Source organism: Dipodomys merriami, unplaced genomic scaffold (genome assembly GCF_024711535.1).
Source record: "Dipodomys merriami isolate MVZ:Mamm:240054 unplaced genomic scaffold, mDipMer1.0.p SCAF_106, whole genome shotgun sequence".
Lineage (NCBI taxonomy): Eukaryota > Metazoa > Chordata > Mammalia > Rodentia > Heteromyidae > Dipodomys > Dipodomys merriami.
The window spans coordinates 3,260,613-3,283,921 of record NW_027202338.1 but is presented as its reverse complement, the minus strand read 5'-3'; the positions used below and the strand labels follow the sequence as shown (position 1 = coordinate 3,283,921).

Sequence of the window (23,309 nt, the reverse complement as noted above, 5' to 3'; positions counted from 1 at the left end):
TCCTACATTCTTGAAATCCATCATCGGGTTTTCTACCCTCCCTTCCTGCCCCCCAACTTCCGAGCCAGCTCCGACTGACACCGGCCAGCTGGTCCCCCGGCTGCACAACTGGGCGTGTCTCAAAACCCGGCCTGGATGGAATGGTGACGGGGAAAGCTGGAAGGGAAGGGTGGGAAAGGGCTGCGATTTGGGAGGGCGCAGCTGATCCAGGGCCCAGGGCAAAGTGGTATAACGAATCTGCTTGGGGTGGGGTGGGGGAGTGAGGGGGTGCTGATGGCTTGGGGCGTGGGGGGGGAGCGAATAGATCCCCCCACCAAGATCCTGGGGGCGTGGCTAAGAGCCCTGGGGGCGTGGCTAAGCGCAGATAAACAAGGACCCTGAGAGAATGAGTTCCAGGGCGGAGCCTCGTGGGTACCTGGCCGAATGTGGAGGCTCTAATTTGGGGCCCTGGTTGTTCGAGAGGGCTTTTGGGAATGTCCGTGAAAGACTAAGAAGAGGGTATGGAAGGGGGAAGAGATGGAGGAAGGCCTTCCTCCCCTGCCATCTTCCTCCCGGAGCTGCTGTGAGGGGGTCGGCGGCTACGCTTTCCAGCTGAAAAGCAAAGAAGGCCCTGCCCCCTCTAGTCCGCCTGCATTCCTATTGGTGGAAGCTCCCGAGCGACAGGCTCTCATTGGTTCCGAACAGGCGAGGGTGGGGCGGGGCTAGAGAGAATACACTAGTTATGGGCGGGACCAGACACTACCTAGGGGGATCCGGGCACAGCCAATCCTGGCCTGAAGATTGTGTTTTGGGGGTGGGGGAGAGGGGGGGTGTCCCGACCACCCCCTCCCTCTTTCTTTTTGGGGCATCCTGAGGGGGATGACCTCGGTGCCAGGCTCGGCGACTGCCGCCTGATGCTGGGTGAGCCGAGCCGGGGATGCTGGTACGAAGGACGTTGCTATGGCAACGGGAGGCAGGGCCTGGGGGGGGGACCGGGCCCGGGCTGGAGCTGGAGGGGCCGGTGGCGGCTGTGGTGGGGCGATGGCGGAGCGCGGCCCAGCCTTCTGCGGCCTCTATGACACATCCTCGCTGCTTCAATACTGCAATGGTGAGACCCCCCCCCAACACCTCCTCAGTTCCCACCTTTGATCCTGCCCAGGTTGGGACCCATCTCCTCCAGCCCCAACCTCCTTTTTCCAAGTCCCTGCTCTCCTCCCCTACTGTAAACCTTCCTCCTTCTTTTTCTGATTGAGAGCATCCTGACCTCAGAGAAAAGTCTCTGATCCCCCCCCAAAGCCAAAATCCTGTCCCCCTTCCCCAACTTGGATCTTCTGCTTCCTAGATGGCTAAACAGAGGGACGGGGGCAGAATCCTAAAGAACCTGTGGTTGGGATGAGGGAAGACCTCGGGGTCCTCTGAGCTTGAACTCTGCCCTCTCCTTCCCCCCTCAAGTCTCTGGAACCCTCTGTCTTTCTCCTTAGCAGAGGGATGGATTTGAGGGGGGAGCAGGGTGAGATTTGGTGTTGAGCTGAGGGCATGATGTGGGATGGTTGGGGTACCATGGCACTCTCCCTCATTATACTCCCCAAAATCCTCAGCCCTGCTTCCTCACCCATTAATCCCCCTCCTTTCTCTCTAGGCAAATTGGGTATCATCAGAGGGGTCAGGCCTGGCTGAGGGGGACTGGGCAGAGAGGAGGGAAGAGGAGAGATTGGGGGATGGGATGGCAGGTCTCTGGGCAAAAGAGCTGGGGCCAAGGAGAATGGTCAGTGGGGGGGGTCAGAAGACTTCAACCATGGGGGTACAATGGGCAAGCTTCTCAGGGTAGGAGTGAAGTATCAAGGTGAAATCACCTTCTACTTTTACTCAGAGGCCCTGAGAGGGGGCATATCTCTCTCCTGTGGGCACACACCCTTCAGCCAGGCCCCCCTGGAGCTGGTAGAGGACCCATAAAGACCATTTTGTCCTCCTCTGTCCCTCTATAAGACAGGATGACATAGTCCTTGAGCCTGGGCCAGGAAGGGACTCAGCCACTGAAAGGCTACGTGTCTGGGCTCAAGGGACCTTCTTGGCTCCTCTCCTCCTTCTCCTTCTCCTCTCCTCCTTCTCCTTCTCCTCCTCCTCTTCCTCCTCCTCCTCCTCCTCCTCTTCCTCCTCCTCCTCCTCTTTCCCCCCTCTACCTAAAATGGGTAGACTACTATAAGCACTAGAGTTGGGAGATAATTAGGTACCATGAAATAATAATTACCTTCTAGATTTATTGAGCAACTACCATAGGTTGGGGAAATTGCTAGGTGTTTTGCATGGGCACACTTCAGCTTGCAAATAACGGGTACTTCATTTTTTTTTTTTAAAAAAGAATATAGTACTATTATTGGTAGGTAGGAAAGTGATCAGCATATAGCACTAATGATGTCCCCCTTCCCCCCCCCCCCCCAGATGTGCTTGAATGACCTTTGGGATGTTTCTGCATAGGCATTTCAACCTCTCTCCTTAGCAAAACATGAACTTGCAGAGTCCCTCCTGGGGTGGGTTTCAGGTCCGGACAGTCCTCTCCCCCATGACCTGAGGGAGGCCCCCACCTTCCTCTGCGGATCCCAGCCGGACCTGCGAAGTCCCGGGTGGGGGCAGGGTGGTGAGCCTTGGCAGGCGATTGGGCCCTGGTGGGAGGGAGGGACGGAGGGGAGGGACAGGAGGCTGCACTGCGGAGCCCAGCAGGCAGGAGGAGGGACTAGGGACAGACGTGGGATAGCAGGTGCGACCTCCACGCCCTGTCCCTGTTTAAGCTATCATCTTCACCTGCACCAGGCATCGAGCCAGGGCCTCCTGGGCTGTGGCGAGCAATGAGTCTGGGTATGCGTGCTCTGGCCTCTCTCACTTTGGGGAAATGGGTGGGGTGGGGTTCAGAGGGGGAATGGGGAAGTCATTTAACCTGTACCCATGGGTTAACGAGGAGGCAAAGAACTAAATCTGGGGCGTGAGGTACAGAGGGGGAAAATGAAGGGGGACAGCGGAGAGCTAGGAGAAGAAGGAGAAGCGCTTGCTTCTTCTCCCTTGCGTGGGTCTCCTGGGTCCACTATGCGCTGCCTGCACCCCCCGAGTCTGCCGCCAGGGGTCACCAAAGCCCCGTCCTTGTGGCCGGCTCGCGGGGCGACACCCCCTCCTTTAATTGAACTGAGCAGGGTGGGGGGGGGGGTGAGGGAAGGGGAGGAACTTGGAAAAATCTTAAAAATCTAGACGGGGAGGGGGGGATGTCAGTGTCCGCCGCAGAACATTGAGGCCCCTTCCTTCCTTCCGTCCGAGAATGTTGGGGATGGCAATCTCTTCTAGAGGGTTGATGTCATCCTTAAAATGTTGACGTCACTCAGGGACATTTTAGCATCTCAGTTAAAACCAGAGTGAGGCTGCTGGATTAGCAGAATCTTCAAGAGAGGTAGGGACTTCCCATTCCCCCCCCACACACACACACAAGTCACGCTGCTGGGGGATCAGTGTGGTTTTTGGGGGAGCACCCAGAGAGCCGTGGGGCCTCTTCCCCACCCCCTTACCTTAACCATCTCGGAAGCATCCCAGGCCCAGGGTGTGGGAGCCGCGGGGAGCCCGGCGGGCCCCATGTCCACCCCACTCCCCGCCCCGCGCGTAGACCTGGGAGGGAGGGAGGGGCTCGTGTGGCGCCGGAGATCCTGCGCGGACCCCGCAGCCCGCGCTTCCCGCCTCCTCCCCGCCCCCCGCCCCCCTTCCAGATGACAATCTGTCGGGCACCAGCGGCATGGAGGTGGACGACCGCGTGTCGGCGCTGGAGCAGCGGCTGCAGCTGCAGGAGGACGAGCTGGCCGTCCTGAAGGCGGCGCTGGCGGACGCGTTGCGTCGCCTGCGGGCGTGCGAGGAACAGGGAGTGGCGCTGCGAGCCAGGGGTACCCCGAAAGGCCGAGCACCCCCGCGTCTAGGCACCACTGCCTCCGGTATCTGGATTGGGTTTGGAAGGGAGGGAGGTGGGGGGGGGCGCAAAGACCGACCTGGAACTCATCTTCTTTGCCGCCCCCCCATCTCTTTTAAGTATGCCAGCTCTTGAAAGGCCTGCCCACCAGGACGCCCCTCAATGGCTCGGGACCCCCACGGCGCATGGGTGGCTATGCCACCTCTCCATCTTCCCCCAAGAAAGAGGCGACCTCAGGGCGCAGGTGAGGTGCTGGGGTGGGATGGGAACTTTAGTCCGAGCTTTCTCTGATTCCTTCTGGGGTGGGGTGGGAGGATCCCCGGGCCGGGTGCATGCCCAGCACCGTGCAACCTTCCCCCCCCACGCCCCCCGCAGTGGCCGTCGCTACCTGTCCCCGGAGCGCCTGGCCTCGGTGCGTCGCGAGGACCCCCGCAGCCGCACCACCTCCTCCAGCAGCAATTGCAGCGCCAAAAAGGAAGGGTAGGTATAGGAGTGGGGTCCCGGGGTGCGGGGCAGGTAGAGTCAGGACCCTAGGCACCGGGGCATAACCGGCCGTGGGGTGCGCTAATACAGAAGGCGAGCGCAAAGCTGGAGGTAGCTGAGCCAAAAAGAGATGCGCGGGCCGGGGGCGGGGCCAGCGCCGGGGCGGGGCCAGCGCCGGGGGCGGGGCCCCGTCCAGCGGTACGGCAACCGCAGGAAGCGGGGCTAGGGCCTGGGCCTGCGGGTTGAGTCAGAGGAAGTTGGGGTGGGGGGGAGGAGGAGGACAGGGGGTGGCCAGCCCTGGGGTAGGACTATTAAGGTAAAAGAGAGGCTCCATTTGGTCTCAGGGTGGAGTCAGGGTCCAACGCCTCGAGTTTCTGCTGGGAGTGGAAGAATAAATGATAGGGGTGTGGTTGGAATCTGGAGGGCGTGTCCTAGGCCGAAAACAGATCTTAGGGGTACGGTCAAAGGTTATGAGACCCGGTGGGGGAACCCTGCACCGAGCTAGCGGAATCACGGCCGGGTGGTGTTCGGGGGAGGTGGGCGTGGTCACACGTGGGCGTGGCCGCACAGCCTAAGAGGCGGGGCCAGCGTGGTGACTGGGGAAGGGGAACTCCGCAGTGGGACCCGACCATCGGGAAGGGCAGATGGTCAGCAGGGCGCGTGGGACAGAGAGAAGAACAATGGGGGGGCTAGAGGGGGACCACGGGGAGAAGGAAGCTATTAGCCGCTGACCTAGTCAATCCCGGGCAGGTTAGAAGAAGGTGGGTGTGGTCACGAACGGGGGCGTGGCCGAGACCATAGGCGGGGCGTGATAATTTTGGGGGCGTGGTCTGTGCGCGGAGGCGTGGCCGTGTTGGTGGTGGGCGTGGTCTGGTCTTGGGGGCGCGGCTAAGGAACCACCGGCTGGACATCCTTCCAGTGCAATGATAAAAGCCGGTACCGCATGTATCAGGCATGAGGAGGCCGGCAGTCGCGGCTGCGCCTCCGGCCCCGGACGCGCGGTGTGGGGGCTGCACCGCCAGCCGGGGCCTGGGGGCTCGGTGTCCCCCACGGGTCAGCGCGGAGGGCGGGGCAGGGCGGGGCGGCGGCGCGGGCGCCTCCCAGGGCCGGAAGCGGCGGAGCCCGGTTCCCGGCTCCACCCCCGTCCCCGGAGCTCCACCAGCCGCCGCCATGAGCAGCTTTGGAGCTGGGTGAGACCCTCACGCAGATCCCCCTGCTCCCCGCGGTCCCGGGGGCCTGGATCCCGGGCCCCTTGGACCCCGTAGGGACCCAGGTCCGAAAGCCTCACCGCTTTGCTCCCTCCCTGCGCAGGGAACTTTGAGGGACACGCCCCTTCGCCCTCCAAACTTGTGTAGGGGGGACGCTGGGAGGGGGGGGTCGGCGAGCGGGGGGGGGTGAGGCACCGTGCAGGTTAGGGGGGCTGGGGGCTCCCCTCTTCCAGGATCTCCTTCCGGCCACTTCGTGCTGTGTGATCTCTGGCGATCGCTGCCTCTCTGGGCCTGTGTCTTAGGCTCTGCAAGATCAACCGAGCAAAGCACACGGCCTGCAGAGAGGCAGCGCTCCGCTCCTTACTCGGCCTCCGTCCTGCGACTGACCTCCATGGAGCCCCGGGGCGGCAGGGTGCTCCCTCCCCTTTCCTACCTACCTGCTAAAGCTCTTTCTTTTCCTTTTATTTCTGCATTGTTTCCTGGCAGTAAAACCAAAGAAGTTATCTTCAGCATGGGTGAGTGAGGAGATTAGAAGGGGCTTGGATTGAAGGCTTCTCAGGGAGAAAGGGAGGTGTTCATTACCTGGCCTTTTACCTTTCTGGCCTGAATATCTCCACCTGTTTTAAAAAACAGTGAAGCTGGGCTGGGAAGGTGGCTCAGTGGTAGAGTGCTTGCCTTGCATGCATGAGACCCTGGGTTCGATTCCTCAGCACCACATAAGCAAAATGAAAAAAAAAAAAGCCGGAAGTGGCGCTGTGGCTCAAGTGGTAGAGTGCTAGCCTTGAGCTGAAGAGCTGAGGGACAGTGCCCAGGCCCAGAGTTCAGGCCCCACGACCGGACCCCAAAAAAAAACAACAAAAAAAAACAGTGAAGCTGAGCCAGGCACCGGTGGCTCACATGTGTCATCCTAGCTACTCAGGAGGCTGAGATCTGAGGATCGAGGTTCAAAGCCAGCCCAGGCTAGAAAGTCTGTGAGACTCTGATCTCCAATGAACCACCAGAAAACTGGAAATGGAACTGTGGTTCAAAGTGATAGAGCCAGCCCTTGAGCATAATGAGCCCAGGGACAGCACCTAGGCTCTGAGTTCAAGCCCTATGGCTGAGCAAAAAACAAAAAAAAACAAGTGAAGCTGGATGTAGTTTTGACCACAGCACTTGGGCTGAGAATAGTAAGATAGAGAAGTCGGCCTGGGGCACTTCTCTCTCTCTCTTTCAAAAAAAAAATGAATTTGGTGTCATGTCTGTAATTCAAGCTTATTTAAGAGACTGAGATTTGGTGGGTTTCCAGTTCAAGGCCATCCGGACAGAAAGAAAAAAGGAAATAAAAGCTATGTGGGAAGGGTTAATAGGAGGCTCATGGTCCAGGACAAACTAGCCCCTCTCCCCTTCAAAACAACAAAAAAAGGCTGGGGTGTGTGGCAAGGCCAGAGTTCAGTAGGAGCAGGGCAAGGTGTTGGCCTGGCCCTGACCTCTGGGGTGTCTTGGCAGAGGAAGGCTCCGTGAAAATGTTTCTAAGGGGCCGTCCTGTGCCTATGCTGATTCCTGAGGAGCTGGCGCCCACCTACAGCCTGGACACACGCTCAGAACTGCCTTCCTGCCGCCTCAAGCTGGACTGGGTGTATCCTTCGCTTCCATCCCTGACTCGGTGTTCATCCCCCTCAGCAGTGGGAGGAATAGACTTGGGACCTAACCTGGGGCTGCCCGGGCCTCAATGAGGAAGGCTGCCTCAGGGGAGAGCAGAGGAAAGCAGAGTAGTCGAGATGACCTTTTATGATTTATTAGTGCCAAGAATGTCTGGGGAGTGTTTGGGTTGTTTTGTTTTGATGTGGTCAGTGTTCATGGAGCTTAACTAACAATGATGGGAGGAGGCAGCTGAGAGCCTCGAAAGATGATACCCAGAAAGGGTTTTTGTTCAAGAAGGAATGTAGGAGGTAAGAGCAGGATCCCGAAGAACTAGAAAGAACTGAAAGGAGAACATTCTAACCGGGCACAGTAGCGCATGCCTGTAATCCCAGCCGCTTGGGAGCTGAAAAGCAAACTAAAAGTGGCAAAAGGAGCAAACAAATGGAGAGGGTTATTCTGATGAATATACATGCACATCTGAAAACAATTTTACAAAGTGAAAAATCTGAGGCGGTGCAGTTTAAGTCCTAGAGCCCGGGCTCTACCATTCCAAGGCTTGAGGGCCTGAATTGAGTCCCCATTGCAGGAAGATTTCAGACCCAGGGTGTAGCAGGTGCAGGCTTCTGGAGCCAGTGAGCTTGGTAGTGTACTAAGCTCTAAGGAAGTCCAGCAGAGGCTGCCTTCCTCTCTTTGGCCTTGGTTTCTCCTCTGCCTGAGTCGGGAAGGCTGGCAGAATGCCTTGGCATTATGGGAGTCAAGAGATTTCTGCAGTGAGCTGGAAACATCCATGGGAACTGGGCTTGATTGTCTGGCTCAGCTGGCTCAGCAGCTGAGAGGTTGGCTGAGGCCACAGAAATCTGCTCCACACCTCAGCTCGCCCTTCTCCACAGCCACCGAGGGATGGGGGGATTTTAGTAGAATGGACAGAGAGGCCTAACACAGGTGAAGAAATGTAGGGAATGGAAAACAGCCGAGTATAAAGGTCCTTGGGGGTAAGGACAGGAAGCTAGTGTGTGTGTGTGTGTGTGTGTGTGTGTGTGTGTGTGTGTTAACATATGCACTTGAGCTGGGTTTCAGGTGTCTCACGCCTGCAATCCTATTTAAGATGCTGAGATCTGAGGATCATGGTTTAAAGCCACAAGGGCAGAAAGGTCCGTATGACTCCAATCTCCAATGAACACTTCCAGCAGAAAGCTAGAAGTGCAGGCATGACTCAAGTGGTAGAGAACTAGCCTTAAATCAAAAAGCTGAAGAGCAGTGTCCAGGCTGTGAGAGCTCCGGGACAACACACACACACACACACACACACACACACACACACACACACACACACACACACACACACACACACACACACACACACACACACACACACACACACACACACACACACACACACACACACACGGCATGGAATTTGAAGCTGGGCACTGGTGGCTCACACCTATAATCCTAGCTACTCATGAGGCTGAGATCTGAGGATCAAGGTTCAAAGCCAGCTGAGGCAGGAAAGTCTGTGAGACTCTGATCTCCAATGAACCAGCAGAAAACTGGAAGTAGAGCTGTGGCTCAAAGTGGTAGAGCACTAGCCTTGAACAAAAGAACTCAGAGACAGCTGGGCACTGGTAGCTCTCGCCTGTAATCCTAGCTACTTAGGAGGCTGAGATCTGAGATCTGAGGATCGAGGTTCAATGCCAGCCCAGGCAGGAAAATCTGTCAAAACTCTTATCTCCAATAAACCACTCAGAAAACCGGAAGTGGTGCTGTGGCTCAAGCAGGAGAGCTCTCACCTTGAGCTGAAGAGCGCAGGGACAGTGCTCAAGCCCAGAGTTCAAGCCCCACGACCGACCAAAAAAAAAAAAAAATCAGAGACAACACCCAAGCCCTGAGTTCAAGCCCCATGACCCACCCCCAAAAAAGACATGGATTTGCTTGTGGGGAGACAGTGGAGTTGCTCCCTGTGGGGCTGAAGAGCAGAACAGGCCAGGCTGCTGGCCAATGACCAATCGCTGAGGGCCTTGTTGAATGGTGTCAGCCACAATGGAACCCAGGCTCCTTAACCAACCCCTGGGCATCTCCAGTTATGGCTACCGAGGCCGTGACTGCCGGGCCAACCTCTACCTGCTGCCCACTGGGGAGGTGGTGTACTTCGTGGCCTCCGTGGCCGTGCTGTACAGTGTGGAGGAGCAGAGGCAGCGCCACTACTTGGGACACAATGATGACATCAAATGGTGAGTGAGGGCCGGGCCATCTGGCCTGTGTCCGCAGCCTCTCCTCCGCAAAGCCAGCAGCTGCCTCCTGCAGAACCTACGATTGACTGTATCTCCAATGATCACTTCATGCCAGGCATGGAGGTGCATGCCTGGAATCCCAGCGTGGTTTTTTTTTTGTTTGTTTGTTTGATTTTGTGCCAGTACTGGGGCTTGAAGAGCCTCTCACTTTCAGCTTTTTCACTCAAGGTTGGTGCTCTGCCACTTGAACCACACAGCTCCACTTCTGGCTTTTGGGTGGTTCATTGGAGGAAAGAGTCTCATGAACTTTTCTGCACGCTATGACTTTGAACCAGGATCCTCAGATCTCAGCCTCCTGAGTAGCTAGGATGACAGGCGTCAGCCACTGGCAACCGGCTTAGAATCCCAGAATTTGGGAGGTGGAAGTAGGAAAAATCAGAAGTTTCAGAACTATAGGGTAGTGGGTTATGGTTACTTAGCAAGCCCTTGTCAAACAAAAAAACTCACAAACCAAAAAACAGACACTGTAGCTTATGCCTGTAATTCTAGCTAACAAAATGTAAGGATTGCAGTTAAAAGTCCGCTGGGAATGTGGCTTAGTGGTAGCGTCCTTGCCTAGCATGCATGAAGCCCTGGGTTTGATTCCTCAGTACCACATACTCAGAAAAGGCTGGCCTGGCTCCAGTGGCTCACGTTTGTCATCCTAGTTACTCAGGAGGCTGAGATCTGAGGATCCTGGTTCAAAGCCAGCCTGGGCAAGAAAAGTCCCTCAGACTCTTTTTTTTTTTTTTTTGGTCCGGTCATGGGGCCTGAACTCTGGGCCTGGGTGCTGTCCCTCCGCTCTTCAGCTCAAGGCTAGTGCTCTACCACTTGAGCCACGGCGCCACTTCTGGCTTTTTTTCTTTTTGCTTATGTGGTGCTGAGGAATCGAACCCAGGGCCTCAGGCATGCAAGGCAAGCACTCTACCACTGAGCCACCTTCCCAGCCCCTAAGAAGGAAGTTTTTTTGGGGGGTCCAGTTGTGGGGCCTGAACTCTGGGCCTGGGTGCTGTCCCTCAGCTCTTCAGCTCAAGGCTAGCACTCTACCACTTGAGCCACAGTGTCACTTCCGGCTTTTTTCTTTTTGCTTATGTGGTGTTGAGGAATCGAACCCAGGACCTCAGGCATGCAAGGCAAGCGCTCTACCACTGAGCCACCTTCCCAGCTCCCCCCCCCCCCAGACTCTTATCTCCATTGAACCACCAGAAAACCTGAAATGGTGTTATAGCTCAAGTGGTAGAGTGCTAACCTTGAGCTGAAGAGCTGAGGGACAGCGCCCAGGCTTAGAGTTCAAGCCCCATGACTGACAAAAATAAAAATTAAAAAAAAAAAATGGTTTCCCCCTCAGGCAGGCTGGAGCCCTGTGGGCCTCTGTGTTCGAGCCTCAGGCCTGAGCCTCCCCTGCTGGGATCTGAGCAGCCAATCAACACTTAGTGACTAAACAGCTCTGTCAGCCAGTTTGTGGCCTGAGTGGCCAGCATCGTGACCCCAGCCTGCTACAAGAGGGGTCCTCGTGAGCCCCTCTCGCAGACCCTGTCCATCCGTCCCTCTCTCCTCAGCCTGGCGGTCCACCCAGACATGGTCACCATCGCCACAGGGCAGGTGGCGGGCACCACGCGCGAAGGGAAGGTAATGGCGGCAAGAGGACTGGCAGAGAAGAGGGCGGGACGGGGGAGGCAGCGCAAGCCCAGGTAACAGGCCTCCCTTTCCTGTAGCCACTGCCACCCCACGTTCGCATCTGGGACTCAGTTTCCCTCTCCACCTTACACGTGCTGGGCCTGGGGGTGTTTGACCGCGCCGTGTGCTGCGTGGGTTTCTCCAAGTCGGTAAGTCCTTGCCCTGACCCCAACCCATCCATCATCTCACTTAAATGCATCTCACCAAGTTCCCCAAGGCCAATGGAGGCCAGGCTGAGGACATGGGATGTGGGGAATGGGGGACCCTGACCCCCTCCTCTCTCTCCTCCTATGCAGAATGGGGGCAACCTGCTGTGTGCAGTGGACGAATCCAACGATCACGTGCTCTCTGTGTGGGACTGGGCCAAGGAGACCAAGATAGTGGATGGCAAGGTGGGGTGGCTCCCCTCTCCGCTCTCCTGGGGCCACGCGTAGGCATTTTGCCATTGGGTAGACTTCGGGTCCTGCCTTGAGCATTGGCTGCTGTGTGGCTTTAGAGAAATGACTTACCCTCTCTGTGCCTCCCAGGCCTCATCTGTAAAATGAGGACTGTTGTCTTTATGGGCAGCGGTCTTATTTTATAGGTAAGGCCTGGAAAGGTCAGAGCCTACTGGTTAGGAAAGGAGGAATGACTGAGAGGTGGGGACCCAGAGTTAGCCTTGGGTGAGCTGTGTCGCCTTAGGTCAGTAACTTGCCTTCTCCGAGCCTCACTTCATGTTCAGTGAGCCTGGGGTACTCACGTAAACTAATAATGGTTGTACAGTGCTCGCCGGGTGCACAGCTCAGGGTAGGGATTGTCAGAGTGGTGGCTGCGGGCGGCTGGAGATGATGGTGATGATCTTCTGCCCGCCCCTGCCTCAGTTTCCCCACACAAAGGAAAAGTATGGGCAAGTAGGTTGTACAGCACCTGCCCCCCCCCAGCTGTGGGAGGTGGGCGTGGGAATGCCGGAGGCTCTAAGGTCCTCCGGTGTCCCCTCCCCCCCACAGTGCTCCACCGAGGCCGTGCTGGTGGCCACCTTCCACCCCACGGACCCCACGCTGCTCATCACCTGCGGGAAGTCCCACATCTACTTCTGGAGCTTGGAGCAGGGCAGCCTGAGCAAGCGGCAGGGCCTCTTCGAGGTGAGTGCTGGCAGCGGGGGGGGGGTGGAGGGGGGCAGGCGAGTCTCAGGTGCCCCCAGAACTCAGTTTTTTCATTGTTTTCTGTTGGTCGTGGGGCTTGAACTCGGCCTGGGCGCTGTCCCTCAGCTCTTCAGCTCAAGGCGAGCGCTCTACCACTTTGAGCCACAGCGCCACTTCCGGTTTTCTGGTGGTTCATTAGAAATAAGAGTCTCACAGACTTTCCTGCCCTGGCTGGATTTGAACCTGATCCTCAGATTTCAGTCTCCTGAGTGGATAGGATGACAGGCGTGAGCCACTGGCGCCCACCCAGAACTCAGTTTTATTGTCCCCCACGGCAGGAAGATTTCTCCTGACCTCTCGAGTGTGAGGACTGGAGGGAGGGGGAAGGTGAGGCGCAGGAAGCGGGGGAGGGGGGGGAGGGTGGCGGGGGAGGGCAGGAAGCGAGCCCCAGGGGGGTCAGGACTTCCAGTGGGAGACTGGGGGTGAGGGACCCTCCTACCAAACGCATCACAGCCCTGCCTCAGTGGCACACTGACACCTTCCCTTCTCTTTCTCCCTTAGAAACACGAGAAACCAAAGTACGTGCTGTGTGTGACGTTTCTGGAGGGCGGCGACGTGGTCACTGGAGACTCCGGGGGAAACCTCTATGTGTGGGGCAAAGGTCAGCGTCACTCAGCTGCTTTGTCCCCAGTGCTGTTTCCCAGACACCCTCGTCACTGCTTCCTTTTCTTTTTTTTTCTCAGTTGTGGGGCTTGAACTGTGGGCCTGGGCACCGTCCCTCAGCTCTTCAGCTCTAGGATAGTGCTCTACAGAGGAGTGGATGGATGTATGGATGGATGGATGTATGGATGGATGGATGGATGGATAAGTGGATGGATGAGTGGATGGATAGATGATAGAAGGATCAGTGAGATCATGGATGGATGAGTGGAAGATGGATGGATGGATGAATGGATGCATAAGTAGATGGATGGGTGGATGGATGGATTGATGGGTGGTTGTGTGGGTAGATGGATGAATAAACAAATGTATAGATGGATAGATAGAACAGATAGATGGAGCAATAGATGGATGAGTGGATTGATGGGTGGGGTGGATGGATGGGTAGATGAATGGATGGATAAGCAGATAGATGGAAGAATATATGGATGGATAGATTGATGGGTAGGTAGATAGATGGATGGTAAATGAATAGATAAGTGGATGATGGTAGTTGGATAAATAGATGAGTGGATGATAGATGGATGAGTGGGTGATGGATGGATGAGTGGATGATGGATGAGTACATGGGTAGATGATGGATGATTGATAGATGGGCAGATGATGGATGGATGAGTGGATGATGGACGGATGGGTGGATGATGGATGGATGGATGGATGGTGAGTGGATGATGGATGGATGGATGGATGGTGAGTGGATGATGGATGGATGGGTGGATGATGGATGGATGGATGGGTATATGGATGGATAAATGGTAAATGAGCGGCTTGATGGATGAGGACATCAGTGGGTGTATGATAGGTTGACCGCTGGAGGGAGAGGTGGCTGACTGGCTGGATTGATAAATCAGGCGATAGATGTATGGATGAATGGATGGATGCATGGCCAGGTAGATGGACAGATGAACAGACCAGTGGGCCAGTGAGCGGCCTGGATAAAGTGGATGGTGGATGAGTCCAAGGGTGTGCATGAAAATGTCAGTAGGGATGATTTAGTGGATGGATGGTAAGGTCTTGGATCTGGGGTGGGTGAGGGAGGCAGAGCAGATGCTGATAGATCAGTGAGTGAGCTCACGTCTGCAATCCCAGCTATTCAGGAGGCTGAGCTCTGAGAATCAAGGTTTGAAGCCAGCCCAGGCAGGAAAGTCAGTGAGACTCTGTTCTCCAGTTAACCACCCTAACCCCAAAAGTGGAGTTGTGACTCAAGTGGTAGAGTGCCAGCCTTAAACACAAAAGCAAAGGGACAGTACCCAGGCCCTGAGTTCAAGCCTCAGGACAGACACCAAAAATAAATTAAACTGGGTGCCTGTCATCCTAGCCACTCAGGAGGCTGAGATCTGAGGATCAAGGTTCAAAGCCAGCCTGGGCAGGAAAGTCCCTGAGACTCTTTTTTTTTTTTGGGGGGGGGTTAGTCGTGGAGCTTGAACTCTGGGCCTGGGTGCTGTCCCTCAGCTCTTCAGCTCAAGGCTAGTGCTCTACCGCTTGAGCCACAGCGCCACTTCCAGTTTTCTGGTGGTTTATTGGAGATAACAGTCTCACAGAGTTTCCTGCCTGGGCTGGCTTTGAACCTCCATCCTCAGATCTCAGCCTCCTGAGTAGCTAGGATGACAGGCGTGAGCCACCAGCTCCCAGCCCCTGAGACTCATCTCCCATAAACCACCAGAAAACTGGAAGTGGCGCTGTGGCTCAAGTGGTAGAGCACTCGCCTTGAGCTGAAGAGCTGAGGGACAGCGCCCAGGCCCAGAGTTCAAGCCCCATGACCAACAAATAAGTAATAAATAAATAAATGGAAAAGCCCAGCGATGGACCCCTGGGGGGGGGTCAACCCCCATGCTGACCTCAGCCCCCTAATCCCGCAGGTGGAAACCGCATCACGCAGGCCGTGCCGGGCGCCCACGAGGGCGGCGTGTTCGGGCTGTGCGCCCTGCGGGGCGGCACGCTGGTGTCCGGAGGGGGCCGTGACCGCCGCGTGGTGCTCTGGGGCTCCGACTACAGCAAGCTGCAGCAGGTGGAGGTGAGGCGGGGGGTGTGCCCTCTTCCCTACCACCCCCCACCCACCAGAGACCCGCACCCCTGTCCACACACACGTCCTTCTCCACCCTCCCCAGGTCCCCGAGGACTTCGGCCCGGTGCGCACGGTGGCCGAGGGCCGCGGGGACACGCTGTACGTGGGGACCACGCGGAACTCCATCCTGCAAGGCTCGGTGCACACCGGCTTCTCACTGCTGGTGCAGGTGAGTCGGTCTCTGCCTCCTTCCCCGCCCCATCCAGACCTCTGTTTTATCGTGCCAGTCCTGGGGCTCGAACTCAGGGCCTGGACGCAGTGTCCCTTAGCTTTTATGTTCAATGCTGGCACCCTACCACTGGAGCCACAGCTCCACTTGTGGTGTTCTGGTCGTTGATTGGAGATAAGAGTCTCACAAGATTTTTCTGGGCTCAGATCTCAACCTCCTGAGTAGCTAGGATTACTCTCTGTCTATCTGTCTGTCTGTCTGTCTGTCTCTCTCCCCCCTCCTTTCCTCCTTTTCCTAGTGCTGGGGATGGAAACCAAGAGTTTAGCACCTACCCATGAGCCACACACCAACATTTTATTCATATTGTATGTGTATGTGTGTGGTTTGTTTTATTTTTGTTTTATGCCAGTCCAGGGGCTTGAACTCTGGGTTTGAACATGGTTCCTGAGCTCCTTTTGCTCAAGGCTAGCATTCCACTTGATCACATTTGAGTTTTTCTGTGATTAATCAGAGATAAGAATCTCATGGACTTTTCCACCCAGGCTGGCTTCAAACTGTGATCCTCAGATCTCAGCCTCCTGAGTGGCTGGGATTACAGGCATAAACCACCAGTGCCTGGCTTTATATTGTTTTAGAGACAGATCTTGCTAAATATGCCCAGGCTGCCCTTGAACTTGAGATCCTCCTGCCTTTGCCTTCTGAGTACCTGAGATTTACAAGCAGGCATGTCTCCCCACTCACCCCTTCTCCTTTTTTTTTTTTAAATTTAATTTTATTTTATTTGAGAACATACTGTACAGAGGGGCTACAATTACATGGGCAGGATAATGCATACATTTCTTACCAAGCATTGCAGCCTCCTCCTTTGTTTACCCTTCACATCCCTTCCCAGCCTCCCCCCTCCCCCCACCCAATTATACCCCCCTCCCCCCCCACACACCGACATTGTAAAGTTGGTTTTGACATGACATTTTGTACTTCTCATTGTTGCAACAGGTCCACCTGAATCCTTAAACGACTTGTTTGTCCCCATCTCCTCCACATGTTATACTGACATCGAATATAGTGAAAGCGGGGGTTACACTGTGGGGGAGGGACATACAAAGCAACAAAGAAATAATCTTATAAATGCATTAGAAACACATGCATGAAAGAAACGAAAACATTAAAATTCACCCCTTCTCCTTTAGGTGAACAAATCCCTTTTCACGTCACCTGCTCTCACCTCAGAATCTCACCTGGTCCTGGTCCAGGATCACCTCTCCCCACCACTCCCCCATACCTCTCATTGTGCAAAGGGGAAAGCAGAGTGGAGGGAGGAAAGGACAGGGTTTGCATTGAACCTCACGCATGCGCAAGAGGCAGCCTCTTGTGGAAGAGGTCCTGTTGGGGAAAGGTCTGGCCTGGGTATGCATGGGGGGGGGCAGGTTTGCTAGGAACTGCAGCACTTGTCTCTGGCATCAGAGGTGGCTGGAGAAGGGCCATATTGCAGGTTCCATTCTGCCATTTTTTCCTTCCCACCAGGGTCACGTGGAAGAGCTATGGGGCCTGGCCACACACCCCAGCCGGGCACAGTTTGTGACATGCGGGCAGGATAAGCAGGTGCATCTGTGGAGCTCAGAGTCCCACCAGCCCCTGTGGAGCAGAACCATTGAGGTATGGGCTGTTGGGGGAGTGACACCCCATTCCACACCAGAATTCAGAGCTCAGTGAAGCTTGAGGTAGGAGCCACACAAGGACCTTTAAGCAGAAGGGTGTTTAATACAGGGAGATGAAAGGGCCCCGCTCTACCACTGAGCTACACTCCTGGCCTTTACATTATCCTTTTTCCTTTGATTCTGACACTACTGGGGTCTGAAGGACCTTTGTACTTGCTAGGCATGAGCTGGGTAAATTGAGCCATGCCCACTCGAGCTGTGTCCCCAATTCCTCTATCTTACTTTGGTATATATACCAAAGTCTTAAAAATTATATATATATATATATATATATATATATACATACATATATAATGTATGTATGCATGTATATAAATATATATGAGTGCCAGTGTCTCACACCTGTAATCCTAGCTACTCAGGAGACTGAGCTCTGAGGATCACAGTTCTAAGCCAGCCCAGGCTGAAAAGTTCCTGTGAGACTCTTTTTTTTTTGTCGGCCGTGGGGCTTGAACTCTGGGCCTGGGCGCTGTCCCTCAGCTCTTCAGCTCAAGGCTAGCGCTCTACCACTTGAGCTACAGCGCCACTTCCGGTTTTCTGGTGGTTTATTGGAGATAGGAGTCTCACGGTCTCTCCTGCCCGGGCTGGCTTTGAACCGCGATCCTCAGATCTCAGCCTCCTGAGTAGCTAGGATTACAGGCCTGAGCTACCAGCGCCCGGCTCCTGTGAGACTCTTATCTCTTAACAATAGAAAACCAGAAGTGGATCTGTGGCTCAAAGTGGTAGAGCACTAGCCTTGAGCAAAAGAGCTCAGGAACAGCACCCAGGCCCTGAGTTCAAGCCCCATAACTAACAAAAAAAAAAAAAAAAAAAGAAGGATATAGCTGGGCACTGGTGGCTCACATCTGTAATTCTAGCTACTTAAGAGGCTAAGATCTGAGAGTGCCAGTTCAAAGCCAGCCTGGGCAGGAAAGTTTGTGAGACTCTTATTTCCAATGAATCATCAAAGAGCCAGAAGTGGAGCTGTGGCTCAAGTGATAGAGCCCTAGCCTTGAGTAAAAAAGCTCAGGGATGGTGTCCAGTTCCTGAGTTCAAACCCCAGGACAGGAAGGAAGGAAGGAAGGAAGGAAGGAAGGAAGGAAGGAAGGAAGGAAGGAAGGAAGGAAGGAAGAGCAATAGAGCAGCAGAGACAGGAGGGATGTTTTCAGTTCAGGGCAACATGCTCCATGAATAGGGAATGGTTTCTAGGGCGCCTTGCAGCAGTAGTTTCCTGGAAGCTAGTGGAGGGAGGAGAGACCCCCATGGAAGGCTGAGGGCCAGGGGAAGGGGAAGGGGAATGCTGGCCCCAGGGCCTCAGCTCTGCTTCTTGGCTGCCTTGGCAGGACCCCGCCCACTCGGCCGGCTTCCACCCCAGTGGCTCAGTGCTGGCTGTGGGCACGGTGACTGGCAGGTAAACAAATCTGGAATGTGGGGAGGGAGGGCTTCCCTACTCTCCCCATCCTCATCCCCTTGTTAATTAGGCACCTACTGTTTACCAGGCCCTGATCCCTCCACAGTCTCTCCCTCTTCGTTGGGGGTCCCCCTAGCTCCCTGCCCCTCCCAGCCTGCTCAGCTCACCTCTCTTTCCCCTCCATGCCCTTCTCCTTACAGATGGCTGCTGCTGGACACGGAGACCCATGACCTGGTGGCTATCCACACCGATGGCAACGAGCAGATCTCAGTGGTCAGCTTCTCCCCAGGTGGGTGCAGGCCTGGGACCCCCCCCTCCTCCCCAGGGGCTGGGGGAAGGCTCAGAGCCAAGGCAGCCAGGCCTGGGCGGGGCAGGGAGTATAGGGGTGGGGCCTGGGTGCCGGAGGGGCGGAGTCTGGGAACAAAGGGGGCGGAGTCTGGGTGCCTCCTCATAGCCCCTCCCCTCCCCCAGACGGGGCGTACCTGGCCGTGGGCTCCCACGACAACTTGGTGTACCTGTACACGGTGGACCAGGGCGGCCGCAAGGTCAGCCGCCTGGGCAAGTGCTCGGTGAGTGGGCCGTGGCCCCCAGCCCGCGCCGACACCCCGCCCAGAGGGTGCACAATTAACCGATTTTCTACCTCAAGGGACATACAGCTTCGACACTCAAACCTGATCCTGTCCTGACTTGCATCAAGGCCTCTGAGCCCGGCCGCTCATCCCTTCCTGTGTTCTGAGCCCGCCCCTTCGTGTAGCCCTGCCCCTCGCTTTATAAGCCCGCCCCTTCGTGTGGCCCCGCCCCCTGCCTTATAAGCCCGCCCCTTCATGTGGCCCCACCCCCTGCCTTATAAGCCTGTCCCTTCGTATGGTCCTGCCCCTTACACTGCAAGCCCCCCCTTTGTGTGGCCCCGCCCCTTGCCCAATAAGCCCGCCCCTTCAAGTGATCAGTTCCTCCCACCACAAGCCTACCCCCTATCCTGTGGCTCCGCCCCCCGCACTTAAGTCCCTCTTGTGATAGGTTCATGCCTTCGTGTATCCCTGCCCCTTACACCATAGGCCTGCCCCTTGGTGTAGCCCCGCCCCTTGCATCCTAAGACCGCCCCCTGTGCAGCCCGGTCCCAGTGTTGTAAATTGCCCCGCGGTTCTCAGCACATTGTTGTCAGCCCGCCCATCGGGCCCCCTCCACCCTAAAGGTCTGTCTATCCTGCCACTCGCCCTCCCCTCCGCCCCCACTGTGTTCTTACCCCACCTTTGTTATTTTTGGCTTGCACCCTTCCTCAACTCATCCTGCCCCCCTTTCCTTGGTTCTGCCCTCTCCGGCTCTAAACTCAGCCCCTTGTGCCCCCCCCCCCCAGGGCCATTCCAGCTTCATCACCCACCTGGACTGGGCCCAAGACAGCAGCTGCTTTGTCACCAACTCCGGGGACTATGAGATTCTGTACTGTGAGTGAGCTGAGACTCAAAGCCATCTCCTTCCTTGGTCTCATTTGCATACGATTTGCATAAGACCTCCCTGAGCTCAGTGGCTTTTTGTCTCCTGGCTCAGTATTCAGGGTCTGTCCTTACTTGGAACTCAGGGGCTGCTGCTCTGATTTCAGCCAATTCTTCCCTTTTCTGGCTGAGAAGGGTGCAGTTTCTGGGGGTGTGGGGAGACAGAACCCAGCCTTCATTCAGAGACATGGGAAGACCTCTGGAATCTTCTGTTTCTTTCTGCCTTGAACCTCAGTTGTGTTATGTGGGAAATGTTTGGGTTCTGGCAGAGTTCTGGAAGTCCTCAACACCTCCCTGATTTACTCCTTCAGGGGACCCAGCCACCTGCAAGCAGATCACCAACGCAGATGCAGTGAGAAACGTTGAGTGGGCCACTGCTACTTGTGTCCTGGGGTTTGGGGTATTTGGTAAGTTCTGGAATGAAGGTGGTCTCAATTGAAGACTGGGGTTCCAAGAAATATCCCAGATCAGTCGCTCTTTCTCTCTCTCTCTCTTCCCATCCTGGGGCTTGAACTCTGAGCCTGGGCGCTGTCTCTGAGCTGCTTTTGCTCAAGGCCAGCCCTCAACTACTTGAGCCACTGGTGCCACTTCCGGCTTGAGTAGTTTATTGGAGATAAGTCTCATAGAGTTTCCTGCCCAGGCTGGCTTTGAACCTCGATCCTCAGCTTTCACCCTCCTGAGTAGCTGGGATGATAGGCATGAGCCACCAGTGCCCAGCTTCACTGTCTTTTCTTGGTTACTTCCCCGGGTGGGGAGCTCCCTCCTTCACTGTGGGGGGACAGGGTAGAGAGAACCCTTCCAGTTATAATGAAGTGAGACCTCCCATGGCTGGAAGGGGGTACCCACCCAGTCACCCCACACGACTGGAGCATCTGTGTGTGGACCCTGAGAGTGGGGCACCCCTGGGACACTGCAGTGACTGTGACTGCCCCAACCCTACTTTCCTGGACAGTGAAGAGCTAGAGTGGGAAGTTCTGAGGCAGGGAATGTGAACAGGGGACATATACCCTGGTTTAAGAGGGAGTCAAGGAAGGCTTCTTGGAGGAAGAGACCTGTGAGCTAGGACCTAGAGGATGCAGGCAGGAGAGTGAGGTGGTTCTGTGTGGTACAGAGTCAGACCTGCTTCCTCAGGAAGCCATAGACTAGGGCCTGCTTTTCCTGGGAGTCCCCTGGCCCTGGCTGACTCTGGTCTCCCCAACTCTTCCCGCAGGGGTGTGGCCAGAAGGAGCAGATGGCACAGACATAAACGCCGTAGCCCGTTCCCACAACAGAAAGCTGCTGGCTTCTGCAGATGACTTTGGCAAAGTCAGCTTGTTTAGCTACCCCTGCTGTCAGCCTCGAGTGAGTCTGGAGGGCTGTGTGTGTGTGTGTGTGTGTGTGTGTGTGTGTGTGTGCGCGCACGTGCATGCACGTGCACGTTTGCAATAGAGGGAGGGGGGTAGGAGCAAGATTCAAACAGCTTTGGCCATTTCCTCCACTTACCCAATGAGAACACTAGATTTGATCCTAAGGACCTCTCTTCACTTAAAGGTTAATGAACTACTTTGTTTCTGTTTTCCCTTCAGTTGTAGGGCTTGAACTCAGGGCCTGGCTGCTGTCTCTGAGCTTTCTTGCTCAAGGTGAACGCTCTACCATGAGCCACAGCACCACTTCCAATTTTTTTATTCATTCATTGGAGATAAGCGTCTCATGGCCTTTCTGAGGCTGGCTTAGAACCTCTATCCTCAGACCTCAGCCTCCTGAGTAGCTGGGATTATAGGTATAAGCCACCTGTGGCTGGTGTGTGTGTATGTGTGTGTGTGTGTGTACATATGTACATGCATGCCAGGGTTTGAACTGAGAGCCTTGTACTTGCTCAGTTTGCTTGCTCATTCGTGCCACACTTCTCGTGTAGCATGTTGCCAGTTATTTTGCGGATAGAGACTAGTAAATTTGTCTGCCCAGCTGTTCTTGAACAGTGATCCTTCAGAGCTCAGCATCCTGAGTAGCTAGGATTGCAGACATGAGCCACCAGCTTCTGGACCTGTTTGTTTTTGTGGTAGTACTGAGATTTGAACTCAGAGCCTGGCACCTGGTAAAAGGTAGTTTACCATTTCAGCACTTTTTTTTTTTTTTTTTTTTGCAAGTCCTGCGGCTTGAACTCAGGGCCTGGGCACTGTCCCTGAGCTTCTCTTGCTCAAGGCTAGCACTCTACCACTTGAGCCACAGTGCCACTTCTGGCCTTTTCTGTGTATGTGGTACTGACTGAGGAAGTGAAGCAGAGCTTCATGAATGCTAGGCAAACTAAGCCACATTTCCAGCCCCCAGCCCTCCCCTCTCTTTTTTTTTTTTTTTTTGTCAGTTGTGGGGCTTGAACTCTGGGCCTGGGCGCTGTCCCTGAGCTCTTCAGCTCAATGCTGGCACTCTACCACTTGAGCCACTTCTGGCTTTTTCTGTGTATGTGGTGCTAAGGAATCAAACCAAGGCCTCATGCATGCCAGGCAAGCACTCTACCACTGGGTCACCTTCCCAGCCCTCCCCCACCCCTCTTTTTTTTTTTTGGTCAGCAGTGAGGCTTGAACTCAGCCTGGGCTCTGTCCCTCAGCTCTTCAGCTCAAGGTGAGCACTCTACCACATGACCATCTGTGCCACTTCCAGTTTTCTGAGTGGTTTCTTGGGGATAAGAGTCTCATGGACTTTCCTGTCCAGGCTGGCTTTGAACCCTGATCCTCAGATCTCAGCCTCCTGAGTAGCTAGGATGATAGGCGTGAGCCACCAGCGCCCGGGCTTACCCTCTTTTTTAAGTAGAGTCTGGTGGGATTTTTGCCTGAGGCCAGCCTATAGCATGATACTCACATCAACGCCTCCTGTATAGCTGGACTTACAGGCATGCGCCACCATTCTTGGCACCACATTTTCCGTAAGGCAATTAAAACAAAAACAAAAACAAAAAGACCTCACACTTATTGAGAGCTTCACAAAGGAGATGTGGGGGTGCCTTGTTGCCCTCTGACCCTTTTCTCATGTCTCCCCACTCCCCACCCCGACACAGGCCCTCAGCCACAAGTACGCTGGACACAGCAGCCATGTGACGAATGTGGCCTTCCTGTGGGACGACAGCCTGGTCCTGACCACAGGTGGCAAGGACACCAGTGTGCTGCAGTGGAGGGTGCTCTGAAGCCGGGGGTGGGGGGCGGGGGGGAATGGGTGGTGGGGACACAGTGGCACAGGTCAGGCGGCAGGGCGGAATTCTATTTTCGGGAGATATCTATTGCTAAATAGAGTAATATATATCCAGAGTGTGTCTATAGCAGAGGAGCTTATGGGGGTGCAAAGGTGAAGTAACAGAAGTCTCTATTTATCGGGGTGGGAAGAGGGGTTACTATGGTTTGCGGGGAGTCATTGGGTTTGGGTTGGGGGTATTTTTTTTAAGTTTATTCTTTTATATATATATATACACATATATACATATATATATAT

General features: G+C 55.2%; 1 protein-coding gene across 1 annotated transcript; it reads left to right on the top strand.

Annotated features, from left to right (window-relative positions):
• Positions 1 to 751: 751 nt before the first annotated feature.
• LOC138814045 (echinoderm microtubule-associated protein-like 2) lies at positions 752 to 23,037 on the top strand. The gene is given in 23 exon segments (XM_070002818.1): positions 752 to 962; positions 965 to 1,087; positions 3,723 to 3,941; positions 4,037 to 4,160; positions 4,292 to 4,396; positions 6,094 to 6,122; positions 7,096 to 7,225; positions 9,312 to 9,461; positions 11,060 to 11,129; positions 11,216 to 11,326; positions 11,474 to 11,569; positions 12,164 to 12,298; positions 12,860 to 12,959; positions 14,878 to 15,032; positions 15,127 to 15,252; positions 16,777 to 16,908; positions 18,293 to 18,360; positions 18,561 to 18,649; positions 18,832 to 18,929; positions 19,715 to 19,802; positions 20,162 to 20,257; positions 21,061 to 21,191; positions 22,882 to 23,037. Coding segments are annotated over 23 exon segments (2,547 nt in total). The 5' UTR covers positions 752 to 916; the 3' UTR covers positions 23,008 to 23,037.
• The last annotated feature ends 272 nt before the right edge of the window (positions 23,038 to 23,309 follow it).